Below are 27,072 nucleotides of genomic sequence, written 5' to 3'. Positions count from 1 at the left end.
GATGATTTTTTTCAAATATTTTATTTTTTGTGCCATATTTACGTCATAATCCTCACCGTCTTTTTTCAGTTGATTTTTAAAGGCATGATACCACGCAGCCTTCCTTGTGTTTTGTTTTTTTTGGGGGGGTAGGGTGGACGATCTTGTTTGGTACTGGCTCAATTTGCGGATATCAGTGCACTATACAAATCTACAGATACAAAAATATTACATTTTGCTTTTTGTCATTTCTCACAGTGCCTGAGCCTCTAATATATGAACTGCTGAGGTGTATATTTGATGGTTGAATATGTAAATTTAAAGCTTATTCCGGTTGATGCAGTGATTTTCTGCTTCTGATCAACAGAACTCTGGCAATTTGACCTTGACGACGTAAAACTTCCCCAGGAAGACCTGTACAACACGAAATGTTGGGTATGTATTACAGATGTCATATTTTTTCCACGGAGATCGAACAAAAGACGGTTTATATCTCAAGTAAATTTGTTCTCAGCGGAGTCACTGAGCTCCCACTTTGTTAATTTATCAAGAGAGAAAAAAAGAATCTGGCAAATAACCAAATCCCCAAAACCTCTTGTAAACATTCAGCCGCTTAAATCGCGCGATTAATTTGAGTCGGTTGTATATTACTATCGCTTCATTAAAGATCTCCCAGAGGATTTCGTTGAAGTTCGCTATGTTTCGGTTAATCTCACGAACGTCTCGTTAATACCGCTCGCACTTGGCCAAGACTAGGTTAATTTGGACAAAATCGCCGTAGGATGCGGTAATTACACCTCGGCAAAGCGTAGAATATCCGCCATTCACATTCGTCACACTGCGACGTGAAATCAAATGGTTTAAGCACAGTCCCTCCACCAAAGAGGGACTGTGGTTTAAGTCAACAAAAACATGTCAAACGTCAGCCATACTGTGTCGGAGAAAGCTCAATTCCAAATGACGCGCATGATGTTTTTCTTATAGGCACCAGTATTGCTCTGGCTTGATCACAGCTAGACTAATTCATCGAAGTGTCGGAAACATATACGCAAATAGCTGGTTTAAGATTATTTTACAAATTCATCATTAAGTAGTCAATATATTTCGGAAATTTTGGACAAGATTTTCGGGATCTAGGATTACTGCTGAAGAAAATTGTCCCGTAAATTTCGTCACTGTTTTTATGACGATGGAAAGCTTAGCAATCTTTAGCGATATAAGCACTATCATTAGCAATAAATGAAAAGGGGCAAAATTTATTCGAAATTCGCTCGTCAAAAGTCAGTGTCGTTCAGTCGTTTCGATATATTCGGTAACAACCCTACAAAGTGCGCATGCGCTTAGCGCTATTTCTGTGACCATACGGCGTGACGGTTTTGGTCGGAGTTCCAGTAGGTTTGGTGCATGGAACGACCTATGATCACCCTGCTCGCCGAATCATGATCTATTGCCCGGTATTTGAACAAAGCAGCCGTGGAACGTAAGGGAGCGTTCAGTTTTTACGGCCGGGGGTGGGCCGGCAAAATCCAGGGGGGGTCACCTCAAATTTGAAAACTGCAAAGGCGGGGTCATGTATTTTTCAAACAGCTCAGAGGGGGGGGGGGGGTCACTTAATTTTCATAAGCATCCGTCACGTCAAAAAGCAGTTTCAGTGTTCAGAAATATTCTGGGAGATAAAAATGATTTGCTGCATGATTTCATTCTCTGAAGTCATTTAATTGTAAATCTGAACAAAAATATAATTATCTATCACATGAACATCTTGACTTGGCAACTCTGAGGCATGTCTTATTGTCAATGGAGCTCACTGAGGGCAATGAACAATTCCTATTACTTACATATTAGAGATATGGCAAGTTTTAAACAGTTACCTGTAGACTACTAGTACCATGAAAAGTTAAATAATTCTTTTAGGTGAAATTCTAAAATCCAATTTCCTGCACACATATCCATTTGTTACCACCCTAGTCTAATCAAGTACATTAATATTAATAATCAAGAGTACATAAATACACAGATTTACCTAATTTTGTATTGGAAAAAAATTATTCATAGTTTCCTCATAGACTCCCATGTACAGTGAATCTACATTTCGGTGAAATTCCAAAATCCAATTTTTGGCAAACACATCCATTTGTTACCACCCTAGTCTAATCAAATACATTCATATTAATAATCAGGAGTACATAAATACACAGATTTACCTATTTTTGTTTTGGAAAAAAATTGTTTATAGTTTCCTCATAGACTCCCATGTACAGTGAATCTACATTTTTGTGAAATTCCAAAATCCAATTTTGGCAAACACATCCATTTGTTACCACCCTAGTCTAATCAAATACATTCATATTAATAATCAGGAGTACATAAATACACAGATTTACCTATTTTTGTATTGGGAAAAAATTATTCATAGTTTCCTCATAGACTCCCATGTACAGTGAATCTGCATTTCGGTGAAATTCCAAAATCCAATTTCTGGCGAACACATCCATTTATTACCACCCTAGTCTAATCAAGTTCATTGATGTTAACAATCGGGAGTACATAAATACACAGATTTACCTATTTTTGTAATGGAAAAAAAATTATTTATAGTTTCCTCATAGACTCCCATGTATAGTGGATGAACACCTTCAGTGATATTTCAAAATCAGATTTCTTGTACACATAATATGCACCTTTAACCATCATATTCTAATCAAGTACAATTATGTTAATTATTCAACGTCTGTATATGCTCATGTATAGCAAGTTTTTCATTCCAAAAAAAATTGTTCACAATTTTATCATAGACTCGTATGTATAATGGATGAACATTTTTGGTGAAATTCTAAAGTCAATTTTTTTGTCCACATACCAGTTGTAAGTACATTTATATCAATTATCAAACATCTATAAATGCATAGATATAGTTTTGTATTAAAATAGTATTTAATAGTTTTCTCATACACTATCATGTATAGTGAATCAACATTATCAACAGCTGATCATCAATTAAATCCAATATCAAAATTTTTACGCACACGCTTCCGCAAAAATATTGCGATCTACGTGTAATTTCTGTCTATTCCCTTTAAGGGGTAATTTCAAAATTATAGCAAGTCAGGAGGGGAAATTTGAAAATTAACACTTTGTGAGTTTGTGAGGAGGGTCATTTGAAAATATCTGAGAATCTTTTTTTGATTCTATCCCTCCGAGGTGTATGTTGTGCAGCTTTACTCAAGCAATGTGGGGGGGGGGGGTCATGAAATTTTTGTCATCTTAAAAGGGGGGGGGGTCATCAATTTTTTGGTACAATGGGTAGGGGGGTTCACTTATTTTGCTTGATGCGCAGGAAGAATTTGCCGGCCCACCCCCGGCCATAATAACTGAACGCTCCCTAAGCATGAATGATCGTATCAAGTGGATTTGATAAGTCTGTATCCAATATAAATTATGAATAACTGTGCGAACTGCCTTAGTTGGCAGACTAAATACGCCTCCATTGGAATTTGTGGAAAGCTGTAGGGAAAACAGAAAAATGTAACTATTTACGCGGTTCGAAAAATATGAATATCATAAATCACGTTTAGTAGTACACAGAATTTCATTAGATCTACCTCCATTGCCTGACTTATATTATCGTCACCGAACTAGTACTTCTTTTTGATTCGTGGCTCGATCGCGAAGTTTCACCACTCAATACTTTGTTTCGTCAAATGCATATCTACTGAAAATGTCAGCACTTTGATCGACGCTTTTTTCTCCGAAGAACGACGCTTGAAAGGAAAACTTTATTAATGTTCCGGACACTTGAACTTAGTAGCTCATCCGTGTCCAACCGCTATTTATTAGGCGCACATAGTGGTACATTTTGAAAACCGAAGGGCAACGTAAGATGTGTCCCCTTGAACGATGTTATCTCTCTCTCTCTCTCTCTCTCTCTCTCTCTCTCTCTCTCTCTCTCTCTCTCTCTCTAGATCATGTGGCTCGGTCACTGGACACGTAAAGACGACGTCTTGCTGCAGAAAATGAAGAAAATACAAGGCAAGGAAAATGCGCAGAAAGGGACGTTCAGAAGATACACTTCCCTCCTGATGTGAGTTACAGTATCCATTTGTTAACTAGGTATTGATAAATAGCCTTGTCGACATTGTCCGACAGTACCGTAAAATGTTTCATCATAGCGTGAAACACGCAAACTTTAATACATGACAGCAATGGGGGCTCGTTGACCTCGACTTGTGATCACGTCCACGCATGCGCTTTAAGCGGAGCAAAGTCATCGGCACTTTGAATCCTTTGGTCTACGTGAAGGGTCGAGGACAAGAAACAGCGTTGTCAGAGCAATCATTCAACTGCATACCTCTGGCAGTATCACCCGTGCAACATACACATTTTTGAAAAGCTACAGTAATAAGCACTGTAAGCAAACCCAGCTGTGCAGGCTTTATCGTCAGTTTTCACACAAAGATCTCAGTGAGAGACAATTTCAAACATTTCCAAAACTACTATTTGTTTATGAACTACCATAATCGTTTGGCAAACACTGCAAGGTTTATAGCTGCAACTCGAATACTGCAATACTGCCGCATTATACTCGAGAAGCGAATCCGAGATTTGCCTGTCTTCAATTTATTAAAATGATGCAATATTGCTTTTTGAGCGAACCAATGAAATGGGAAAGCCCTTCATATGACCAGAACGCGAAACCGACACCTTTCGTAATGTAAACATGGTTATGGAAATTGTAAATTGCATTGTGAAATTCGATCGGAAACATCGTATTGTCGCAGGAAATATAGAACATTTATTTGAGTAAATTTAGTTACCACTATTCTTTCACGAAATCAATGTTTTAACAATAACGCTTTAATATTGAAAGTTTAGTTATTCGATATCCTGTCTTTACAAGGAACTTTAATTGTGGGGCTACACGCTCTATCCTATACGTTGACTTTTTCGTGAAACCTACAAAACAAGTAGTAAAGAAAACAGCGAAATGTTTACCTCGAGGCGAATATTTGAACCGTTTTGATGGACGTGGGTGTCCGATTTTTACTTTGTTTTCGCAAAAAGTTACAGAAGTCGGCGTACGATTCAGTTTCTGTTCGCCAGTGTGTGTTTCATCGTTGATTGTTGCAACCATGTTCTTTAGCTCTGTCCGTACATATATTCGGTTCAATTTTAAGTAACGCCATTTGGTTTAGATACCTCCTATATCCCCATGCCCCTTAACGGAGTGTTTCGCTTATATTGACGAGAAAGTCTCGATGTCGATTTCTTTTTTTGTGTGTTTTTCAGACCATTCAATGATTCTGATTTTTTTTGAAATACCCTTTTTCTGCGTTGCTTGTATGAAAGTCTTTAGTTTACTTTCATGCTGTCATATCGCCAGTTTAAAGGATGCTAGCGATGTTTATCAAAATAACAACCATGGACAAACAATTATTATTACACCTCACGTATTATCCAGGTACTGTGATTGGCTAAGCCTCACTCACGTGATATAGAACAAAAAGTGATAGAACATGGCTTAGTTGATATAGCCCTGTCGCGTGCGCTGATATAGCCCTGTCGCGTGCAGTGATATAGCCCGCTGCCACGTTCTGGAATACCGCGCGTCCTTTCTGCGCGTACCACATCATCGCGTACATTTTATTGGAATATTCTGTAAAGCAATGGCTTTTGAAAGGGTACAAGAAATTAACTGGACCTGAAGTAGAGGACATTTAGTACATTAAACGTGAAAAGCTTTAACAACACTGTCTTTATTTTTATAGACGTTGATTTAAGTTGACCTTCAACTTCATGTAGCATTACGATCGAGCAACAAATAGAACACTTCACTGTGGCGAGTCTCGATCGACACTTGACTGCGTTTTAAGCAAAGTTTCGAAAACAACAGTGTTTGTTCGGTGTAATAAAATTAATAACACACGCTAGCACGGGCAAGATCACGATTTGTTGCCTGCCCTCGGGCTGGTGCTCATGACGGTAATATTGATGATACCCTCGCCTTCGGCTCGGGCATCATCAATATTACCGTCATGAGCACCATCCCTTGGGCGGGCAACAAATCGTGATCTTGCCCTTGCTGGCGTGTGTTATTATTTAAATGGAAAACTTACGGAGCCCACACCAAAGACGCTAGAGTAATATTTTGGCTGCATGCATCAATCGTGGAATCGAAAGTAATTGTCTCACTTCATGCAACTGTCTTAATAAGCAAGCAAACACATATTCTCCCTACAAGACAAGGTGAAATAATACGTATACAACAAACTGATTCGAACAAAACAAATAATTATGTCGTCTACATTCACTGTGAAGTTGGCGAGTACGGCCGCTTCATACAGTGACAAGATCAGAAAGGACGCGCGGTATTCCAGAACGTGGCAGCGGGCTATATCACTGCACGCGACAGGGCTATATCAGCGCACGCGACAGGGCTATATCAACTAAGCCATGTTCTATCACTTTTTGTTCTATATCACGTGAGTGAGGCTTAGCCAATCACAATACCTGGATAATACGTGAGGTGTAATAATTAGTTAATATTTAATATTTATGTGCCTGTGAACACTTTATTTATTCGATTTATGAGCTTCAAATTAAAATAAGCGCACAAGCGATAGACTGACAAAAAAACAGTGTGACAGTTTGTGCGTCCAAATGTCTGTCCCGTAGGCACATTTTTACTGTTGCTCGTATTTTGCTCAAAATCTTCGGAGTAATACCTCTTTTATCATCACAATATAAAAAGAGAAACAAATTTACCAGAAATTTTACGATTATTGTAAGTTGAATGTGGCTACCATTCGATGTGCAAACGCTACCGGGAAGAACTGAAATATTTGATTTTTTTTTCACAAAAACTTTAACGTGAAAGCCAATCTTCATAACAGATTTTAAAATCAGTCCAAATAAGCTGTAGACCAAGACGATATTTTGAGGAGCCAACGGGATAAAAAGACTCTTGCAAAAAAGAGCTGTTTTTGACAATTTAGAATGAATGATATGTAGCGGTTGGAGAGGTAATATCAATATTAAAACCTTCAGTCGGTGGAAGGACAATTTACCATGATACAGAAAGCAAACTTATGAACATGATAATTTGGTGGAACTCCGGTCTGTTCCATTCTCTGTCACGGCAGCGTGCGTACGCATAAACAGAGGTCAAACGAAATTAGGTTGTGGTATGCGGATATACGTTTTAAGTCTACAAATTTCATTATTTTCGTAGATACATCCACACAGTCCATAGAACCGGTGTCTCAAAATGGCTATAGATACAGAGCGCGACCTACTAGAGATAATGTCGTTTCCTATGCAGATTTCATAAGCGACCAATTGCCCCCTCAACTCCTGGAAAGTACATTACGTTTGCATTCTATGATTGCGTAGAACTCACATGAATAGAATTTAATCCGGTAGTACTTGCTTTGTGCATTACATTCTACATGAAATGCAATTTGCGGAGTACGCTTTGCAATCACTGAAAACAACTATACTGTATTGTGCATATCGCTCCTGTAGTGCTCTTATAAAACATTATGTCTTGTCGTTTCTCGCTGAGAACCGCCAGGCCGAGTCTGTGTGGATTTCTTTTGCATTTTTATGATATCATGAACATTGGACGAAGATCAAATCTTGGTCTTCAAACAGACTGAAAAACACATGTGTATGAGTAGCAATATTATAGATTTTATCGTGACTTTTCAAGGGGAACATTTTTCTGCAGTAAACTTTGTCAGGTTGTGGATTAACAGCAATATCATTTCCAGTACAATAAAATGACCAAGATTAAATCAAAATACTACTTTTAAATGAAAAAAAAAGCGATATAATCCAAATATGTAAGCTCCATATGTTTATTGAGGGATACGTCAGTACAAGCGAATGTCAAATCTTTGGGATCCGGAGTGTGTCGTACAACCAAAATCCCCGCGTGGAGGGGCAAAAAAGGAGGGCAAAAAAGCCCCATAATTATTTAGTCATTTCTGACCAGTTTTCTTATATTGGAAATCAGCCAGAGCACACGCGCAATAGAAAAGAGAAGAACCGACAGAGGAATACTTCCAAAAAGCCTTACATCTTTTGGTTGTCTTTTTTTTTTACCGCATCAAGTCTTGAGGAGCAAAGGTACTTATCATTTCATTGGCTCAAAGTACAGTTGTATGCAAATACACGTATATGCGACTCAATTATCTGCCTGACAGTGCAAATGTGTCCGCGTTTCAGTCTGATTCAAGTTGTTAGAACGCAGCGTATATGTACATATTGACGCGTGAATTGAGTATTGTATGTTCTGAAATGTTTTCAAGACTCGACATCTGCGCGTCTGCCAGTGAGCAAACATTTTGTCAGTACATGTATGACCTTAAGAAGTCAATATTACTCGCCACATTATTTCCTGTTCGTTCTTTTTTTTGCTGTCAAGAATATGATTTCTTAAGCTCATCATGGAGGATATTTCGCGTGTTTATGTAACAGACCACACGGTGATGGCGAGCTGACACATAGGTTTCAGTCCCTCTGAAATCTTGAAGGTCTAGAAATGTCACCCCTTACCTACCGCTATGATTTTGTTTTGGTCGAATATTGAAAGTAGGACGGGCAGTTATAGAACCTGCGGTCGGTTACCCTGGTTACCGATTCGAAGAGCCTCCTGGGGTTCCCGGAAAGCGACACGAAATGTCCCCCCTTGCAGTGCCCGAACACAGAAAACAATCCACAATGACTAAATTGTCCGATGACATACTTCTTTTAGTAATTTATTGAGCTGGTTATTAAAAGTGGATTGGTTTCTAAGTTAAATAGTCATTCATTCATTGATTTATTCGGTGTGTTTTTTTCATTTGCAGGAATCTGGAACACGACAATGTAGCTCGGGTGTACGGAATGAGCATAAATGAACCAATTAGTTACGTAGTCAGCGAAGCTGGTATTCACGGTAAGTGGGCTTCTAATTCGCAATCCGATTCTGTGATCACTGGAACTGAAAGAAGCATCTTATATGTCTCGGGTGAAATAAATTAATTCAATTTTCCCCGCATGTCATAATGACATAATCTGATAATGATCGCTTAAGCCAGAGTAATTAATTGCGGGGGAGGGAAGGGGAGCCGGCATCCTCTCAAAATTTTGAAATGTCACCGGTTAAGCAGTTCAAAAATACACAGAAAATGTTACAGGCGCAAGTTTTTGTATTTACTTAATTGTTTCCATTATATATATATATATATATATATATATATATATATATATATATATATATAATATATATATATATATATATATATATAAATAATATAATATATATATATATATATTATATATATATATATATAGTTCAAAAATACACAGAAAATGTTACAGGCGCTACAGGCGCAAGTTTTTGTATTTACTTAATTGTTTCCATTGTATATATATATATATTATATATATATATATATATATATATATATATGAGTGCATGCACGTTTAAGGATGACAAAGCAGGGACGTCAATGTCACTTCCGTGATTTACACTACAATGGATATTCTACAAGTATAAATTCAGTTTACCAAACTTGTAAACAAAGATTTTTTGGCAGAAAGTGACGCGGTTAAGTCTTATAGAAATGCACTGTGTGACTGTGTGTATGGGGGTGTCATGGAAATCACCAAATTCAACTCATTAGGACGGGGACAAAAAATGATCTAATTATTTCGGCCTTGTCAAACAGGGATGGAAGATTGGGAGATAGTTTAGCGGTTTTCAGTATTAAGATATAGAATTTCACCCTCACACTTGCTTTGAACGTCTTCATGATCCTAGGGTTGACCTCTGTTACGGTAATTTAAAGCGCAGTGGTCGTCGCGCTGCGCATCCTCCTGAGGGGGTCCCCCTCTGTTGTAAACAAATCCAAGAACGCCGCACATGTTACGGGTTGATTGTAATGTTTGCGATATTGCCGCTTGTTAAAATGGCGGCTGATCTGTCACAAGTATACCAACTAACCAAATGTTACACGCGATAAAAGGTCAATTAATCTAAGTTAAATATCTGCTGAATATTGAACAATAATTGCACGCTGGATTGAGATCGCATTTGCTCACGATTTTCTTGAATCAGTTGAATTGGGCTCGGCTACTGTTATCGCTCGAGCCATAGAGCTAGACGTACGCATGTATACGCCAACAGACTATCAACGACCGGACTCTAGTTTCGACATCGCTAGCAAGGACGAGAGCTTTCATTTCAAGAGGCCCGACAGGAGTACAAAGACAACAACCCAAACTACAGAAATCTACACAGGGCTCGAACTTAACTTTTTTACCTACTTGCCCTGCGGGCAAGTTTCCAGAAATTTTACTTGCCCGATGAACAAACTTACTTGCCCGATTTTTTTTTGTCTGTTTGGGCAGAGATCACGAAGACCAAGCAATCTCAAAATGTGGCCGACAGCATCATATCAATGCAAGTTCTGTTTTGTCTGTATTGATAATCGTGTTAATTTTTACGATCCATTAGTGTTGGTCTTCGTGATCTCTGCCCACTCGTCCACCAATATTCTAGTGCAGGATTGGGGTCATATAGCTGAAGGGGTGGCCCATCAATTGATATTTGCATCAGCAAATCTCTTTTCCTGAAGTTTTGAAACTTCCGTTGTCGTTTCCTTTCATATATACATATCGCACTTCTGCTTCTGCACAATAACTTTCCACTGAACTCGATGCTGCGATCGCGCCATTAGCTTTATCACCGTCGATTCTGAGTGGCCAGCCGGTTGAACCTGTACTGAATCCCCTGACACAGATCCTGTTCCGGAATCTGTGACTTTATCTGGCGTAGATTTCAAAAATATACATGAAAACAGGGTGCTTTGCTTCGCTATGACTTACAGTCTGCGTTGTCTCAGTCAGGCCACCATGTGCAAAGTGGCTGTTGATATTACTGACCACACCCCCTGGGAGTCACTAGCGACAAACAAGTGCAAGTAATACGTTAATGAATTAGACTTCCCGAGGGAGGAAAGACAACAACTGGATATCACTTGCTGAATGTTGACGTCCGGCTTGTCGGTTGTGATACCCGTTTCAGTTACTTGAAACTCAGTAGCGAACATTGTTCCACAAAGTTTCTTGAGTTTTTTATTCCCAGAACATGTAAATTTGATCAAAGTCTATCACTTGCCCGACCGGGCAAGTGTAATTTATTTTTACCAGCCCGATGTCAGGTTTTAGTTGCCCCGGGCAAGCGGGCAACCGTTAAGTTCGAGCCCTGCTACAGCTCGCAGAGCAATGCCTGCTGCAGCAAGAAGCATCTCTGCATCTGTTCCGTTCCGTGGTATGTATGAACGTCCGTGTCAAACCGGGTATATGGCGCGCTTCACGCGGCTGTGGAGAATCCAACTCAACTACAAGATTACCCCGTTTGGGGGTGCAAACGAGAATTCCGAGTACAGGTATCAAGTCAAGGGAAGGACCTTTCATAGGTCTTCTTGTATGTGTGAGGGTTATCTCACTTGAAAGAGGATTTACACCTACCCGGCAATCAGGAGGTACAACAAAGACGTTTGCCCATCACGGTAGGCCTACACCAGCTAGCGGTTGGATCACTGCCATGACCGTGCACAGGACCGGGGCAAAGGATCTCTCGATACGTCTATGCACGGTGTATCCGTGCAATTTTCCTGCCAAATGCCGCGAAAACCCGCTCGTTTTGTCTATTGTTTCCTGTCATTTTACTATTTCTTACCACGTAATACTAGGAGAAGTAAGACATGGTGATCAACAGTTGGTTGTGGGCCAAGTCGTCGCGGGCCGGTACGTTGTGGGACCGGATTCTCTATATCCGTGTACGTCAACGTGGTGACCGTCTCCCAACAACATCTCTCGTGTCCTGCTCTGGCTTGCCGATCATGGTCTTGAGTGTAATTTTTGTGTTAGGCATTGTGCTTGTTGCTGGTCTACATATAGGCCTATAGGCAATGTTGATCATTTTAGTTATGTATTTTCACTGTACTGTACATAGTATTGTGTACAACCAACGTGAATGCGCGCGATCAAAGCTTTTTGTTCACTGTGTCTGCGTGCAGTAAACTCAGCGACAATAAATTTGCTGAGTGTAGTGTCCCAATGTTCGTAGCTCTACACGAGTTTATAGATAGAAGTACACCACTGAAGTTCGTTTCCGATCTTAATATTTTACTATTGCATGATGTTGAGTCTTACAATGGCCTTAACAAAGTGGGGGACTGCTCCCATCTCACTCCTATTGAAGTTGAGAAGACTTATGTTTACAAAAATTTATGTTTATCAACAAAAAAATCACGCACGCGCAGCGCGACGACCACTGCGCTTTAAACCACGCTTCTTCATAATTATGAAATTTAATAGGAGTCATATTGCCTGAAATTACCGATATTTTCAATTTTTCACAGAAACAAGACGGAAAAATCTTTCACCCTGTAGGCTTCAAAATGTGTCCAATCATGCAACAGACTAGCAAAGCCTGTCAGCTTGGCATATTTTACGTAAAGTACAACAGTAAAGCATATGCCATTTTGGATGTTTTCGTGTAACGCCCCCCGATAAAGCAAGGCATTTGTCGACCCGAGTCATCTTCCTGCTGTTGCACCTCAAATGCGACACACGACGATCAGACACAGATAACTACCCCGCAGGGCCAACCGCGGGCGTCGACGGCGCAGATGTCCTACTGCTCGGCGGTTGACAAATCATCACGCATGTGTATCACGATTTCACATCAGCGGAGAGTTTAGAATTATCAGCGAGAGAGAAAACTATTTATTGGGATGACGTTCCTGTGGCCAATTGAAGGAGACTTTATCTTTTTATTTCTATTTTTACAAATGGGTTCGAAGACGCAGAACGTGTTTGTGCATACAAAGGATCGGTTTTCCCTACCTATGCTGGCATCATATTACTCTTTAAATTTAGTGAACGACACATTGCTTCATACGGCTTAAAGACTAGCGACAAATACAGCTACCCTTTTCCCTGGTGTAAATCATATACCGCCCGTCCCCATTTTCATTAAGAGTCTTTTTTTCCTCAATTCACCAGGTTTTCTGGATGAATACCTCAGACATCAAGCATCTCTCGAGGACGAAGAGTTGGTTGCCATGGCGACGGACGTCTGCCGCGCCTTGGAGTACCTGGAGAGCCAGAAGATCGTTCACAACGAAGTGGTGGCCGAGAATTGCATCGTCAGTGAGAACAAGATTGTGAAGCTGGGGGGATTCCAGTCAGCAAGGTGTGTATGAGACGGGAACTTATGACACAATGGGCTTAACGCGATATGATGCTGCTGCGTCGAAGAAAATTTAGGGACTTGATGTTTCATGTTTTCGTGACTATCGTCAGTTGTGGCAAGTATTACAACACTGCCAACTAAAGTATTTTCGTTCCTCACCCTGCTCATGACAAGCTAGACTGTCGACAGTGACTTTCCCTTGAGCTTTTTCTGTCTCTCACTGGTGTTGTCTCTCGCACAACGACGGAATGTCCAGCTCGCGCCTTCGGCGCTACGCTTGTGATTCCCAAGACCATTGCATGTGCGAGAGACAACACCAATTAGAGACAGAAAAGGTACGAGGGACTGCCGACGGTCTAATGACAAGCCTGTCGTAATCAAGTGCGGGAATTTCGGGAGAGCTATCTAGGGTTAACTGTCGATAGGCTATAAGACATTCCGAAAGCTTACTTGCGATTCCCCCGAAAGCATACTTGCGATTATAAAAAAAACTGTAAAAGGATTTTAGAACTATTTTGAACGATTACAACTAAAGTATTCAGTGTTCCGCAAACTTTAAGAATCGGTCCAACTACACTTGTTGAAGTACCTGTTGTAAGTGGAGCACGGAAGGCACAACAACACTAATCATAACAGCGGGCGTGGTAAAAATAAGGTGGCCGCAAACTTCAAAATTTTATTTCTAAAACAACTTCAAAGACGTTTTTCAGCAACTCATCTATTACCTTCTCCAGGTGACCGCTAGCAGTAACAGTAAAAACAAAGAATGGACAAGAAAAATAAAAAACAAAATAATGTGGCTTAAATGATTTGCAGAGCTGAAAGTTGTATGCAGTACGGTGAATAAAAAGACTGAAGAAGATACGATAGGTGAAAAGTTACAGTATACATCACAAAATAAAATAAGGTTAAATTACGTGAGAGTGTACGGATGGAAAAGGAACTCTGAGACCGTGTAAACTCCATGCTAAAAATGATTAAACGATTTTTACCACTAACTATACTGGTGGGATACCACAATATATATTGCAAAAGGATAAATTGTGTATTTGTAAAAACGAATCTCATGAATCGCAAACTCAGAAAAACAAAGTGGAGAAAGGAACAATCACTTTTGACTCGAGTTCACAACATCTTTAAAAATACATACATACATACATACATACATACATACATACATACATACATACATACATACATACATACATACATACACACTGTTACAGCATATTATTACAAAGTTAGATGTCCCTTCATTCACACTTGTACTTAAATTGGTTATCAGAACGATCGAAGTGATGTCTCTGAGCGTGGTACAATATAAATAAGCGGGAATTAGTTGAAGAACGCGTTGGCGTGATGTTTTCTCTCCCGACCATGTCACTCGCACTTTCGGCGTATAGCAGCTGAGCTGAAATAGTCGTGTTTCAAATTATTGTCGTCGAATAGCTCGGGATGTGGGTGGGTTGATTACTGATGTCTGCTCGGAGCAACAATTTACCAGCACAGTTTGATCATCGTACTATGGTTTAATTAAAAAAAACCTTGTCGTAGTCCACCATAAGAGGTGCACGCTATTTGGTCATCAACAGGACGTACTCTTTTCAGTCAGTTAGCAACGCTCCTCATTTCCATCTCCGAAATACGAATACCATATGGCGCCCTCGTTTGGTCTCATTCTGACTTCGACAACATATGCCCGTCAATGACAACCTTTCATCTCAATAGCTGTAATTTTGATTTAGTGTGAGTATTGCCTTCATTTTTGGTCATAAAGGCAATTGGCAGGGATCCTCATCGTACTATTCCATTTTTACATTTTTTTACTTTATTTTACGGACAGATATGAATGGAACAAAGATATGCTTCGGATAACAGTAATTCACAAAGTACCAATACCTGCCCCCGAGGCGAGGAAAGACGGCGAATCGAACGCTGGAGGTTTCAACGGAACCAGTACTAAATCTGACGTGTGGGCGTTCGGTGAGTTATGCAAAGCACTATCCGGCGCCGTAAATCCATTTTTAGCAGATGATGTCCATCTTATACAGTAATCTATACAATGTACTGAAAATTTTAAAACTATGAGACAGCTATCTCCGATGTTATGTTTCAAATTATGTCATCATAAGAGAGAAGGCACGGTACTTTCCTCAAACTTTTCTCAGGCTTTCCTGCAAACGTTACATAGTGTCCCTTCCTTTCGTTTTGATAACATTCATAACATTCATAACATTCATAACATTCATTCAGTAAAAATATGATTAGCCGAAAATATGCTATTATATGACATTTTGCGCCAGCTCGAATTGTTGACGTCATGGTTTGGTAATTCGCTATAAATAGCGCTCGGTTCTCGTTATAAATACGTTAGGATAAGAGCCACTCGTTTCTGTCATAATATGCAAAGTGATGACGTCATTCTTCGTCTCTTCCTTAACAAATTGATACAAATTTGTTCTTTATCATAGTCAACTTCAATGTGACAGTGACCTCGATTTCATTCTCAATTCCAATTTTCCACCGCAGTTCGAAGGCTAAATAGATCTACCGGATTATTTGTTCCGATGGGAAACTCCTTCTAGTCAAAGTGTCCGTGCTGCTCATGTAACGATCGCCATCCCGGCATCCTTATCGCAACGCCCGCCGAGCCCCATTAACGGTGTGAGCGATGACCTCAGAAGCAAATCTCCTATTTAAGAGGTGACACTTCTGATCGGTCGGGTCTTGACAGCCGCGAGCGATCGCTGATCCGCGAGGTGACAGCGATTCTATCAGCGCAGCTTTTCAATGCCTTATCGCCGAGGTCAGCACTACGATTAATTGGAGGCCAAGTGCCATTATTTACTTCAACTGTCACGGTGAATAAAATAAATGTTTCTCAGTTTCTATTTGGCAGTAGTCATGGGCGCTTCACTTCTGCAAAAGTTAAAGCGATAAATTAAACATCTTCCCCATGACCAGTTGGTCACATCACCGATTAAATTATCGGAACGTGCCGACCAATCTTTGCAATTTCGTAAAATAATGACGACGTCTTTGTTGTCTACCTTTGCTACACATTAGCGGGTTTTAATACTAGTGTGACCTGTATATTTAATCGTATATTTTCTCCATCCCCAAGGTTTACTGTTATGGATCATATTGCTCAGAAATGAAGTAGATCTTCCGGGGAGAGAAGCCGTGAGTATTTCATAATGGATGCTAGCTTGGGAATTTTAACCCGCAGAGAAAATTGAATGTGATGTATCTTCGACACGTCACTCCAGTTCTATTTGAAAAGGTGTTCAAACCTAAAAGGACTCAGAAAGACGATGTCAATCAGAATAAGAAACAAGAAGGTGCACTCACATATGTTCGCCTTTTTTTCCTAAGCGATGGAATGACATTTATCGCGATATATATTTTCAAGGACACGAATCGCCAAACGCTAGCACACGATGATGGAAAACTAGCGCCCCCAAGGGATGATTCTGTGATTTGAGACGAATTACACTTTTTTTTTTCTTTTTCTTTTTTTTTTTTTTTTTTTTTTGTTTGAGAGAGAGAGAGAGAGAGAGAGAGAGAGAGAGAGAGAGAGAGAGAGTGTGTGTGTGTGCATGTGTGTGTTTACTCCCCAGAGAACGACACACACAAGTTTGAAAGTTGTATATATATATATATATATATATATATATATATATATATATATATATATATATATATATATATATATATATATATGTAATGTTCTGTCTGAAAATTGCAGGATGCATGAAACTTAAAGAGGCACTCCCATTTGGTAACATTTTTAAAACACATTTTTTTAATGCCAACGGTCGATATTTGACGTGGCGACTCCGCGCGGATCGCGAGATATCGATAAAAACATATCCTCAAAAAAGTTAAAGTTTGAATTCCGGTGGTCCACCGTAATTCAGCTTCCGAACATAGAACATTCGGCACTGGGGCCATTGTCAACTAAGCTATGGAGTACGAGTCTACGCTGACGCTGCTGTACGCCACAGCAGTACCACTCGCGTCGGTGAGCGGTCATGTCCCATGGGAGAAAGCCGAGTCCTACTGACTCGCCAAAAAACGAAAAACAAAGTTTGCTGATTCCACCAGAATTCGCATAGGTGGCTAGCACAGATAGGTGCGGTTGATACATAGTATGCATAGCGGCCGCCGCGTGGTATGCGCGCATACCACACGCGGCGGCCGCTATGTATCGAACCACGCGTAACTGTGTGGCAGACGACAAAATGTAGTCATCAGAGGCAACTAATATTTTACACGTAAAAACTGACATCTATGTGGTATTGTTTAAAAATTTAATACAACTGATTGAGAATAATGAAAACGACAAAAACTAAGGAGAAGTTTTAAAAAAGAATTACCAGAGGTAAAGGCATTGATAATGATGTATATAAAGTCATCGCAGTAGGAGGTAAATTAATTGCGTCAATCGAACGTTTTTGGACTCCTTAGAATATAGTCAATCAGCACAACAACACACTTTCGGGGGATTTCGGGTCATAACCAGAAACGATCGTAAAACTTCGGGATGCGAAAAATACGCTCGGGAAATGACATGTTTTTATCGATATCTCGCGATCCGCGCGGAGTCGCCACGTCAAATATCGACCGCTGGCATTAAAAATATGTGCTTTAAAAATGTTACCAAGTGGGAGTGCCTCTTTAAGTAACAGATATTAGCACTTTGTACTTAAAGTAAGTTGTATATATATATATATATATATATATATATATATATATATATATATATATATATATATATATATATATATCCAGTGACTATTAAATGGTCTCTTCTATCTTTTAATTATACGTTTGCTCTCTGTTACATGTATGTATTTGGTAACTTGTTTCTTCACGTAAAAGATCCTGAATGGTCAGTTTTGGGATTTCCCGGAAGTGAGATCGATCCAGCTCAAGGATATAATTTGTGCGTGTGTTAAGAGGGTGAGTGACATCATACTTAACTTCCGCTTACGACAATGAGATACCCCTTTGCGGTGTGATATGATTGTGCATCCTACCCTTTTGCGGTGGCTTAACCACCGTTTAATTGAAGGCACACGGGGTATTATTGTAAATGTATGAAATGTCAGAAAAATGAGAGCAGAACGAGCCCAAACGCTATCATCAGTTTTCTTGCTCTGTCGGCCTGCAGGAAATACAGCTAAACAGAAACGATCGTTGATTTTTAGTGCGTCAGAGCGCTCGGAGCGCGAAATGAACGAGTGAACTCGAAGCGTGAGTGACGTGTGCAATCGTCGTCCCGCCTGTACAATTATCTTAATTTGTTTATTTGTTGGGTGACTGTATCGATTGATTGATTGAAATCAATCTCCAATTATGAGTTCCGCAGAGACTGCATCTGCCTGATATAATACCGCGAATCTGAATCGGATTTAGTGGGTACAGTTTCCTCGCAGAAACAGCTGCTTCGAGGATTTTTCTTCGGTATTTCATTTCAGCGTGTCAACTATCATGAGAATTTCAGTCTGGGATGATATGCTCCCCTACATTAGATTGCTTCGAATTGTCCGCTTATGTAAGCGCTAAGTGAGAGTGCCAAATTTAAAACGAACGAACACTAACTGATATTTCAGGGTATGGAATTTTATATTGTCATATTTTCTGTATCAAAATCAGAACTGGGGGAAATACAACAGCTAATGAGGTTTCAGTTTCACTAAAAGTGTTTCTTTAACTGTCGATTTTCGTTGTATATTCCACCGGCAGGAGCCGAAGGAGCGGCCGTCATTCAAAAGTTTGCTCGGCCATCTGGAATTTATGCTTGAAGGACGCAAGACCATCTATGGTAACTTCATTCCCGACACTGTGCACACCTGCAAAGACGACTCGCGAAAACATAAACAGGGGACCCCAGGTAAGACTCACCTCCATTTGAAGAAAGTGGTAGTCTTTACTTACTCCTTTTCATGATAAAAGTTGTATATGGCACAACTTTTGTAGGGGAGACTGCCGTTGGCATGAAATTTACAATTTTCTCGCCGCCGATGTTGTCACTTCAACAGTACATTTCATGGTGCATGCACATGTCATGTAATAGACCATGTTCCGAACCGCGCGTGACATTCCGAGATATCGCGAGAATATGTGGTTCGCAGTGGACGCGTTCTCGCAACACAGGACAAACTGCGTAAAACAGGACAATGCGTAAACAGACAAGTCGCTAATTACGTTAAACACTGCATAAAATATATGAAGTTGCAACCTTTGCTCAGTTCTGCACTTTTTCTAGTTCCATACAAAGTTTGACTTGTATTACTAAGCTGGAAACCTGTTTCTACGGGCATGTATTAAAGTCTCGCGAGATCTCGCAATCAGCGGAAAATCGTCTATTAGCCATCATGCTGGCATGTAGTTCAAAGTCGACGTCACGAGCAACTGTCATGTAAATTTGTAATATATTAATTAACATTCTCCCGAAACTCGAATGGTTCGAATGGTTGAAAAATATTATCATTATGAACGCTGAGGTCGCTCGACAACTTCAGGAAGTCAACGATCAACAGAGCGTTCTCACCAGATGACGTTTTGATCAAACCTGTGACTGTAACAGTTAAGACAGTTTAGTAGAATCCTACATTATTCATACGCACGCGCTCCAAGCGGTTCCTACGAAATCTGATTAACATTATTCTTTAATTTTTTCCACTTTTATTCGCAAATTTAGAATTCCTGCGTGAGAGACGACGTCAGTGGAGGAATTGGTTCTGCAGGGCAAATTACGGGACGTCATCCTTCAAACGACAATCGTCCCTGCAAGATGACGGCAGTCCCGATTCAAAGTTGCCGTGCAAACCACCAGATAAACACCCGCGGATAAGCGTTCGGAGGTGTAGTTCTGTCAATGATCTTCCTTTATTGACGACGGAGGAAGGGAAAAACCATTCCCAGAAACTGAACAAGGCTTCATCCGAGGTCAATGTGTCGAAATCACCTCGCGAGCTGCTCGTTGTACCCAAGGGAAAGCGCGACGCTACAATGCCAGGGAAAATTTACGACATCCTCGACACTGACGAAGATTCTAGTACGCCAGTATCGTCGACGGGGTCGTTACCAAATCTAGCTGACATTGCTCGCAGGGAGGAAATGGCCACTATGCAAACAAGGCGAAAGAAAAGATCTTTGCGGAGTGGGATGTTCGCCGCTCACTTATCGCTCAGCTTTGACGAGAACACTGTGACGGCTCCGCTGATGGAACAACTTAGCAACGACAGCGAGTACGACGATCGCGGCCGTAAAATGACGCTGACGGAAAGTGAGGGGTCTGATGAGAGTAGCAAGTGTGAGAGCAGCAACGGAGGGCCGATGCGCCAGAAGTCGTCGGAGAACGAGGACGGCTGCGTTCCTCCTGCCCTTCGATCTCGCCGAAGGCCCGTTCTCCGAAGGTCGGTGACCGAGGATAGCCAGAGTGACCCGGAGGAGTTTGGCGGTGTTTGGTACATGAGCAATCGCCGTAGTCCCAGCTGCGAAACGACGAGCACGGAGACCAGCGAATCGTTCTCGGAGAGGGAGAAAGAGAGGAGAATGTCGGCAGAGTCGACGAACGACGACGGGCGGGGTATCGACAGGAGACGGAGATCGAGCATACTGCTCTCCGATCTTAACAGAGCTCTTGAGGCCTTAGAAAAGACACAGACTGTAACCATTCAGCCGAACGCTCCGGAAGAGGAACGGGAGAAAATGCTGCAGACGATACGAGAAGAGGAGGAAAAGAGGTTGAAGGAGATCGACGAACTTTCGCAAATGATTCTGCAGAGGGTGGAAAAGGCCGAAATGCGCGCCAAGAGTGCCGAGGAGGCCCGGCAGATCGCCGAGACAAAGCTTCGGCAAGCCGAGCTCAAACTAGCGGAGGTGACGAAGCAGGTGGACCGACGGAAAAGCCGCGACGAGTCGAAGTCTCTCGGGGAGACGTTGATACCGCTGGCACGAAAACTTTCCATCGGTATGAAGGACGATAAGGAGCTCGCCAGAACCAAACACGAACTCGAAGCCGCCAAGAAAGATTCTGAGGAAGCGAAAAGAAGGCTCTTGGAGTCTGAAACGAAGCTGCATAGACTTGAGAGTGAACTACAGGCAGCCAAGGAAGAGCCAAAAAAACCTGCCAGGCCCAAATTTCTTGAGACGGAATCTAACGTGTAGAGATTTGTTAAAACCCTGCGCAAATTCTACAAGTAGATGTACAACCCTACAGCAGTTCAGCCCATTCCAATCACTGCCAACAAAGCGCCGCGGGCGTCCATAGTGGAACCACTCTAAATAAAACGTCTGCCACCGTGACAATATTTTGCGCGAAGGGATGCATCCATCGCTTGATGATTCTCACACCAGTTCCTGTACTAGTTACAGAACTAATAACAATTTCGCTGTCACAGTTGACTAAAAAGGTTATAATTGCTTCAATCAGTGTGTGATTCCAACGATTCCCACTTAACATCTGCAACGAAAGAAAACGGCAATACGCTGATCGCCAAATGTAGGCTTCATACTAAACTCTGGCCTGTACATAAAAATCCACCTTTCGTGTAATATATGTGCAAACCACTGCAATTTAATAGGCTAAGGTTTGTCGACATTTGAGGCATGTCGTAAATAATAGCCTCGGTCTTCAGGTAGGCTTTAACCGAGGACAAAAATTAAATGGAATTAAAAAACCCTCAGGCTTCAATAATTTTCCTTCTCGCGCTAGTTACAGCGGCTGATTACAGGGTTGATGAAAACTGGGGCTTGAAATTCATACAAGGAACTGGCCTGGTTTGCTCGGAATTGTGGAAACGCCAAAACTGCAGTGCCCCGTATAACTATAACATCGACCTCAACACAACCTAGTCAAGCCTGAGTGAGCAATGAACCAGGTGACCTGGTCTCATAATAATATATCCCGGCGCAAATTCATACTAACATGGGAATCTAGCGCATGATAGATAATTGAATGGATTCCCTGTGTGAAAAGTACCGATACATAACTTATTCTTTTATTTAATCGTAATGTAATATAATGTAAAAAAGGAAGAAGAGTCGAACAATAATACATATATATGTACATATTTTTCCCACAGAAAGCTTATTTGTTAAATTATATGAACAAATTACAACTGATCTACACAATATTTCCCGTACTGCCTCTTCAGAGCAAACACAATTAGTGCTACAGTCATTTGACCTCAGTGCGTCATCATGGTGACAGGACAAATACACCAGAACAACAGCAGGGCTATTTAAAGGACCAGTAGCTGAAAATTGCAATGTTTTTTTTCCATTGTTTTTGTTTTCTATGTCAATTACTTATTCTTGTTCTGTCCCAAAAGCATGTGGAAATACAAACTAGTTAGCTTTGCAACATAGCATCTACATTTGTGAAATCCACTGTTATCGTTCACAGTTAAGGGGAAACCGTCGTCGCCTGTGCGACTTTCTTGTTTACAAACAATGAATTTCGTGCACGATGTCTAGATGCACCTCATCATCATAGCTGCAACATTAAAATTATACGATGTAGATTATGACAGACATGTTTTAACTTTAAAGGTATACTGTCACCTGTTCCAATTTTGCCACAGATACCATGGAAAGAGAAAATCTAACCAATCAGATTTTAAAAACAGCGCCCCCACTCGGGCATTTTGAATACCAAGGAACGCCCCTTTGACCATCTATGGGAATATTAAAATTACAGGTGACTGTAATCACCATCGTTTCTTGGATGCAGTGTTTACATTGAACGTTCTCACGACTGTATTCCTTTAAATTCTCTTCTGAACCAGAATAACAACGCAGTCCATACATGTACAGGCTTAATTGACAAGTTCAATACTGTGTATCTCAACATGCCTTGGAGAGGAGAAATAGAACGTGTACTTGACATTAAAAGCAATATTTATTTTTGTCAAATCATAAAAGTTACAGCTAGTGACCCTTTAAAAGATCAAGAATAATGCACAGAGTACTAATTTCATTAATGAAGCGTTCATGAAACTTTCTATCAACAATATTGCTTTGAATGCAATTAATTCTGGCTTCAGACGACCGTTTTCATTGAGATATTGCCATGGCAACATGTCAAAGAGTATGCCTTTCACCATGATTTATATAGATTACACAATTTACAAAATAAATGTACGCTATAAACAAGAAATGATTATCTTCTATGTCGTTTGAAATAATAGACTGAATAATGCCTTCGCACGTTCTTTCTTGTAGGTTGAGCACATGCTTTTGTTTTTCTTTCCTTTTTTCCCATATTGTCCATTTTTGCTATCTTTTTATGAAACTGTGTAGGCGTAATTCGATGTCTTTTAGCATTTGGCAAGAGTGAAGGTCAGAGGATATCTTCGGATATACGTGAAGGCTGTCCCGGGGGCCTCGAGATGATATGTACGCTACTCCAAGGTTTAACGACTCCCTTGGATACTGGTGATCGATTCGAAAAGGTCTCTGCGTCATCTAGTCTTCACTCTTGCCCAGCATTTTATTCCTTGGCTCAACCGAAGTTATGTTTTGTTTTGTGTTTTGTTTTGTTTTGTTTTTAAAAGAGTATAATTGCGCTTCAAAAAATCCGAGTCAAACAAAATTCGTACTAATAAACAAGGATTGTTATTGTTGACAACGGATTGTTTTAAGACTACACATAAACATACCGTGATCATGAACTGTACACAACTTTCAAAATACCTTCAATGACTTCTTCAGAAGCAAGAACACACTGCAATATTTGATTGTTTCATTTTTTTTTCGAAAACGTGGAGAAAAGTATCAAATTTACCCTTACATTCCTATGTAGGATATATTTCAAACAACCAAAGTATTTTGTTTCCCATTCTACCCCCTAAGCTTTGTGTACATTCCTGAACAGCTTATGTACATAGGAATCTGAGGTGTGTATTTATCGATCAAACCAACTTTTGGATGGACATTTATTTCCGCATCAAGGTCTCAATGCTATTTACACCATGTAAAATAGAACTTGTAATTTTCACTCGCTTTTTTTTGTAAGCTGTTATAAATAGAATTCGAACAATCACTTCTACAATGAAAAATTATATTAACAGAGTATTTATTAATAATCTACGATATTTATATTGAGTTTAGAATTGTCTGTTCTTTTTTTTTCTCTGAGGCTTATTCGATTTCGTCATTCTTCTGTTGGTTCAACATGACAGGAAATGTTGTCTCTGGCGGAATTTTGTGATATATTTGGACTTTTCTGATCATTTATTTGACACTACCCTTTTGCAGTTAGAAGAAAACAGCACACCGTCAGTAACACTGAAAAAAATGCTAAAGTTGGATTTCAATTGTTTACATCACAAACTTTGCAGTGTTCTCCACTTTGTTAATAAAGACAGAATTATGGACCCATTTAAAGGTTGTGGCGTTATTTTAAAGCTCCCGTATGGTTATAACGTTTGATGCATTTGCCAGTATTTTTGTCGTGTTGATCATCAAAACCCCGGGTATAAACCATCACACTGAAGATCAGGACGAGTGGAAAATACTTTGAGGTTCTGCACTTTCATTTCTTCGAACAACTATAAAGACGAACCAGTTTCACCTAAAAGTATCGCGATGATGAGTTTCGAATTTTCCGTTTGACATTTATACAACGTTCCCGTACAGCTGACAACCATGTCTTGTTCCGATTATATTTAGCACCCTCTAGCGACCAAATTTGGACTTACGGTGCAGTCTGATGAGCAGTTCAAAATCGACAGTACAGTTTGTAGAGAAATATTTTCTAATATTAAGTTTGGAGTGAGCTTTTGGTAGAGTTCCCTGTATGGCCTCGGGTTTTCTGTTGCTTTGCGCAAAAGAAAATTTGTGAATTCGTGCCTACTGACTGAGAGTCTTGTTTCAATCATGTCTCCTCTCATTGTCCGGTATGCAAGGGTGGGTAACTTGCGGTTGGTCAATCTATCACCATATGAAAGTCCCCTGAGCGATGTTATTTGCATGGCGGCTTTGCGATGAATATTCCAAATGTTTTAAATTCTATGCCCTTTACTTGGCAGGGATGCCATACAGAACTTTCATGCTGAGTGACGTAGTAGGCGGAGTGCCTCACAAGGCAGTAAAGTGTTACCAATATCTAAATATAGATGTATGCTCTCCTGATAATTCACATGAGCGTAATTCCCTTTGTTGGCTTTTTCGTTGATATGTTTATCGAAAAACAATATCAGTATAGACTCCAATGTCTCTTTCATTTTTAGCAAGGCTCATACAGGGGGCCGATAGTTTATATTTAACCATTTAACCATACCATGTTTAGTCTTTAATTGGTCAGATAAATAGGTTTGGCAAAGAACATTCTTAAAGAGGTCATCGTTATGTTGAAAGAGGTAAAGTTATGACTTCATATGTTGCATCGTTAAAATAAGCCTAGATGATTGAGGACTCGACTGCTCGAGGGCTCTCTCAGAGGAGGGGCACGCGCAGCGCCCTCAAGCGTTGGATCTTAAAATGGCCTCGAAATCATGCCGTTGGAAATAACCTCGAAAAAAGCCAATTGTGTCAAACTTACAAGTTGTTTATCACTGGCATAAGGCAGCAGTGAAGGTTATGCCTCCAGTTAGTCGCTTCAAATCTCAACGAACGCCAGGAGCATACCATGCCAATGTTACTCCCACACTATCAGGTAAAAGTTGGTAGTTTTATATATTTGAGCAGGACACTTTTCATCAACACGACTCTACACGAGAACACATAAGGCCGAGATAAAAGATGTGCTTTTCAGATAACCTGACCTACCCTAATTTTTACCTGCCGACCCTAAAGTTTTTAGAGCTACGTAAACACGGAAGTAAAAAAAGAAAGAAAATAAAACCCGTACAATCACGCATTCATTACCTGGCATTTGATTTTTGCTTGAACGAGGATGTCTTTTATGTTTTTATTCCTTTGATATGTATGATACGTTTTTCTGGAAATGTTGTGGCCAGTGTTTGATCGCCCTGAACCCCTGAAAAATGCATACTTAAAAATTAAAAAAAAAATATTTTGGGAAAAAAATCCCTGCAGATGTACCTGCTCTATTTCTGAAAACCATGTTATCGGAACAGCACAATTTATTCTTTTTGGTCTAATCATGAAAGCAAACACGCATATTTGGCTAATTCTGAAAGCGAAAGGGGTAACGGTAATGTAGTGGAGCAGATGACTCAGAAAATTATAGAGGAAATATGATTGAAAATCTGCTATCTGACGCCGAAATCACTAAAAGTACACCTGTACTGCTAATTATTAAGGTTCATAATTATGAGAGTTTCCAAATAATCCGACCTAATCCATATTTCAATGCATGTCAAAAGAATCACGTGGATTTACCCCTCGCTGCTGCCTTATCTCAGTCATGGCCAGCACAAAATGAAAAAAAAACCTCCTGAACGACCTTACCTATATTTTCGGAGCCACATTACGGAAAACACACGTTTTCACTGTTGAATTAGCCTAATTCATAGGCTTATTGCCATGCCTGGAGTATTAATGCGAGCATTAAAACTTTGGTCGGATCAATTTCGATGTCTGGGGACTTCATTATTTTGATGGCTTAACAAACATTTATGCCAACGGGATAGATTCAATTAGTGGAAGTTCCGAGAGGCGCTCTTAAAGGCAAGCAATTACTGATTCCCTGGATATAAAACTATGCAGTTGAGAGACTTGCGGCGCCATGAAACGTTGGTAATTGAATAAGGATATTTATGTCAAATAACATTACTTGGCAGAGCAAAATCAAACAGATGATGACAAAGAATCCAAAATGCTGGTTTACTGGTATATTTTCATCGGTTGTATGCTGGTTTACT

The 27,072-nt window shown here is 40.1% G+C and overlaps 1 protein-coding gene across 4 annotated transcripts in view; it reads left to right on the top strand.

The window, feature by feature from the left end:
* The window catches only part of LOC139135450 (tyrosine-protein kinase abl-1-like), a 160,265-nt gene extending 135,634 nt beyond the window's left edge, over positions 1-24,631 (top strand). For all 4 annotated transcript variants that reach the window (XM_070702835.1, XM_070702834.1, XM_070702837.1 and 1 more), the window contains exons 11-19: positions 347-414; positions 3,942-4,060; positions 8,829-8,917; positions 13,039-13,228; positions 15,072-15,211; positions 16,353-16,411; positions 18,113-18,193; positions 18,980-19,127; positions 19,938-24,631. In XM_070702835.1, the coding sequence (XP_070558936.1) occupies positions 347-414; positions 3,942-4,060; positions 8,829-8,917; positions 13,039-13,228; positions 15,072-15,211; positions 16,353-16,411; positions 18,113-18,193; positions 18,980-19,127; positions 19,938-21,409 (2,366 nt within the window). In that variant the 3' untranslated portion in view covers positions 21,410-24,631. The remainder of the gene's footprint in view (positions 1-346; positions 415-3,941; positions 4,061-8,828; positions 8,918-13,038; positions 13,229-15,071; positions 15,212-16,352; positions 16,412-18,112; positions 18,194-18,979; positions 19,128-19,937) is intronic.
* Positions 24,632-27,072: the final 2,441 nt, after the last annotated feature.

Source organism: Ptychodera flava, chromosome 6 (genome assembly GCF_041260155.1).
Source record: "Ptychodera flava strain L36383 chromosome 6, AS_Pfla_20210202, whole genome shotgun sequence".
Lineage (NCBI taxonomy): Eukaryota > Metazoa > Hemichordata > Enteropneusta > Ptychoderidae > Ptychodera > Ptychodera flava.
Note: the sequence above shows the minus strand (reverse complement) of the source record. Positions and strands in the feature narration are given on the sequence as shown.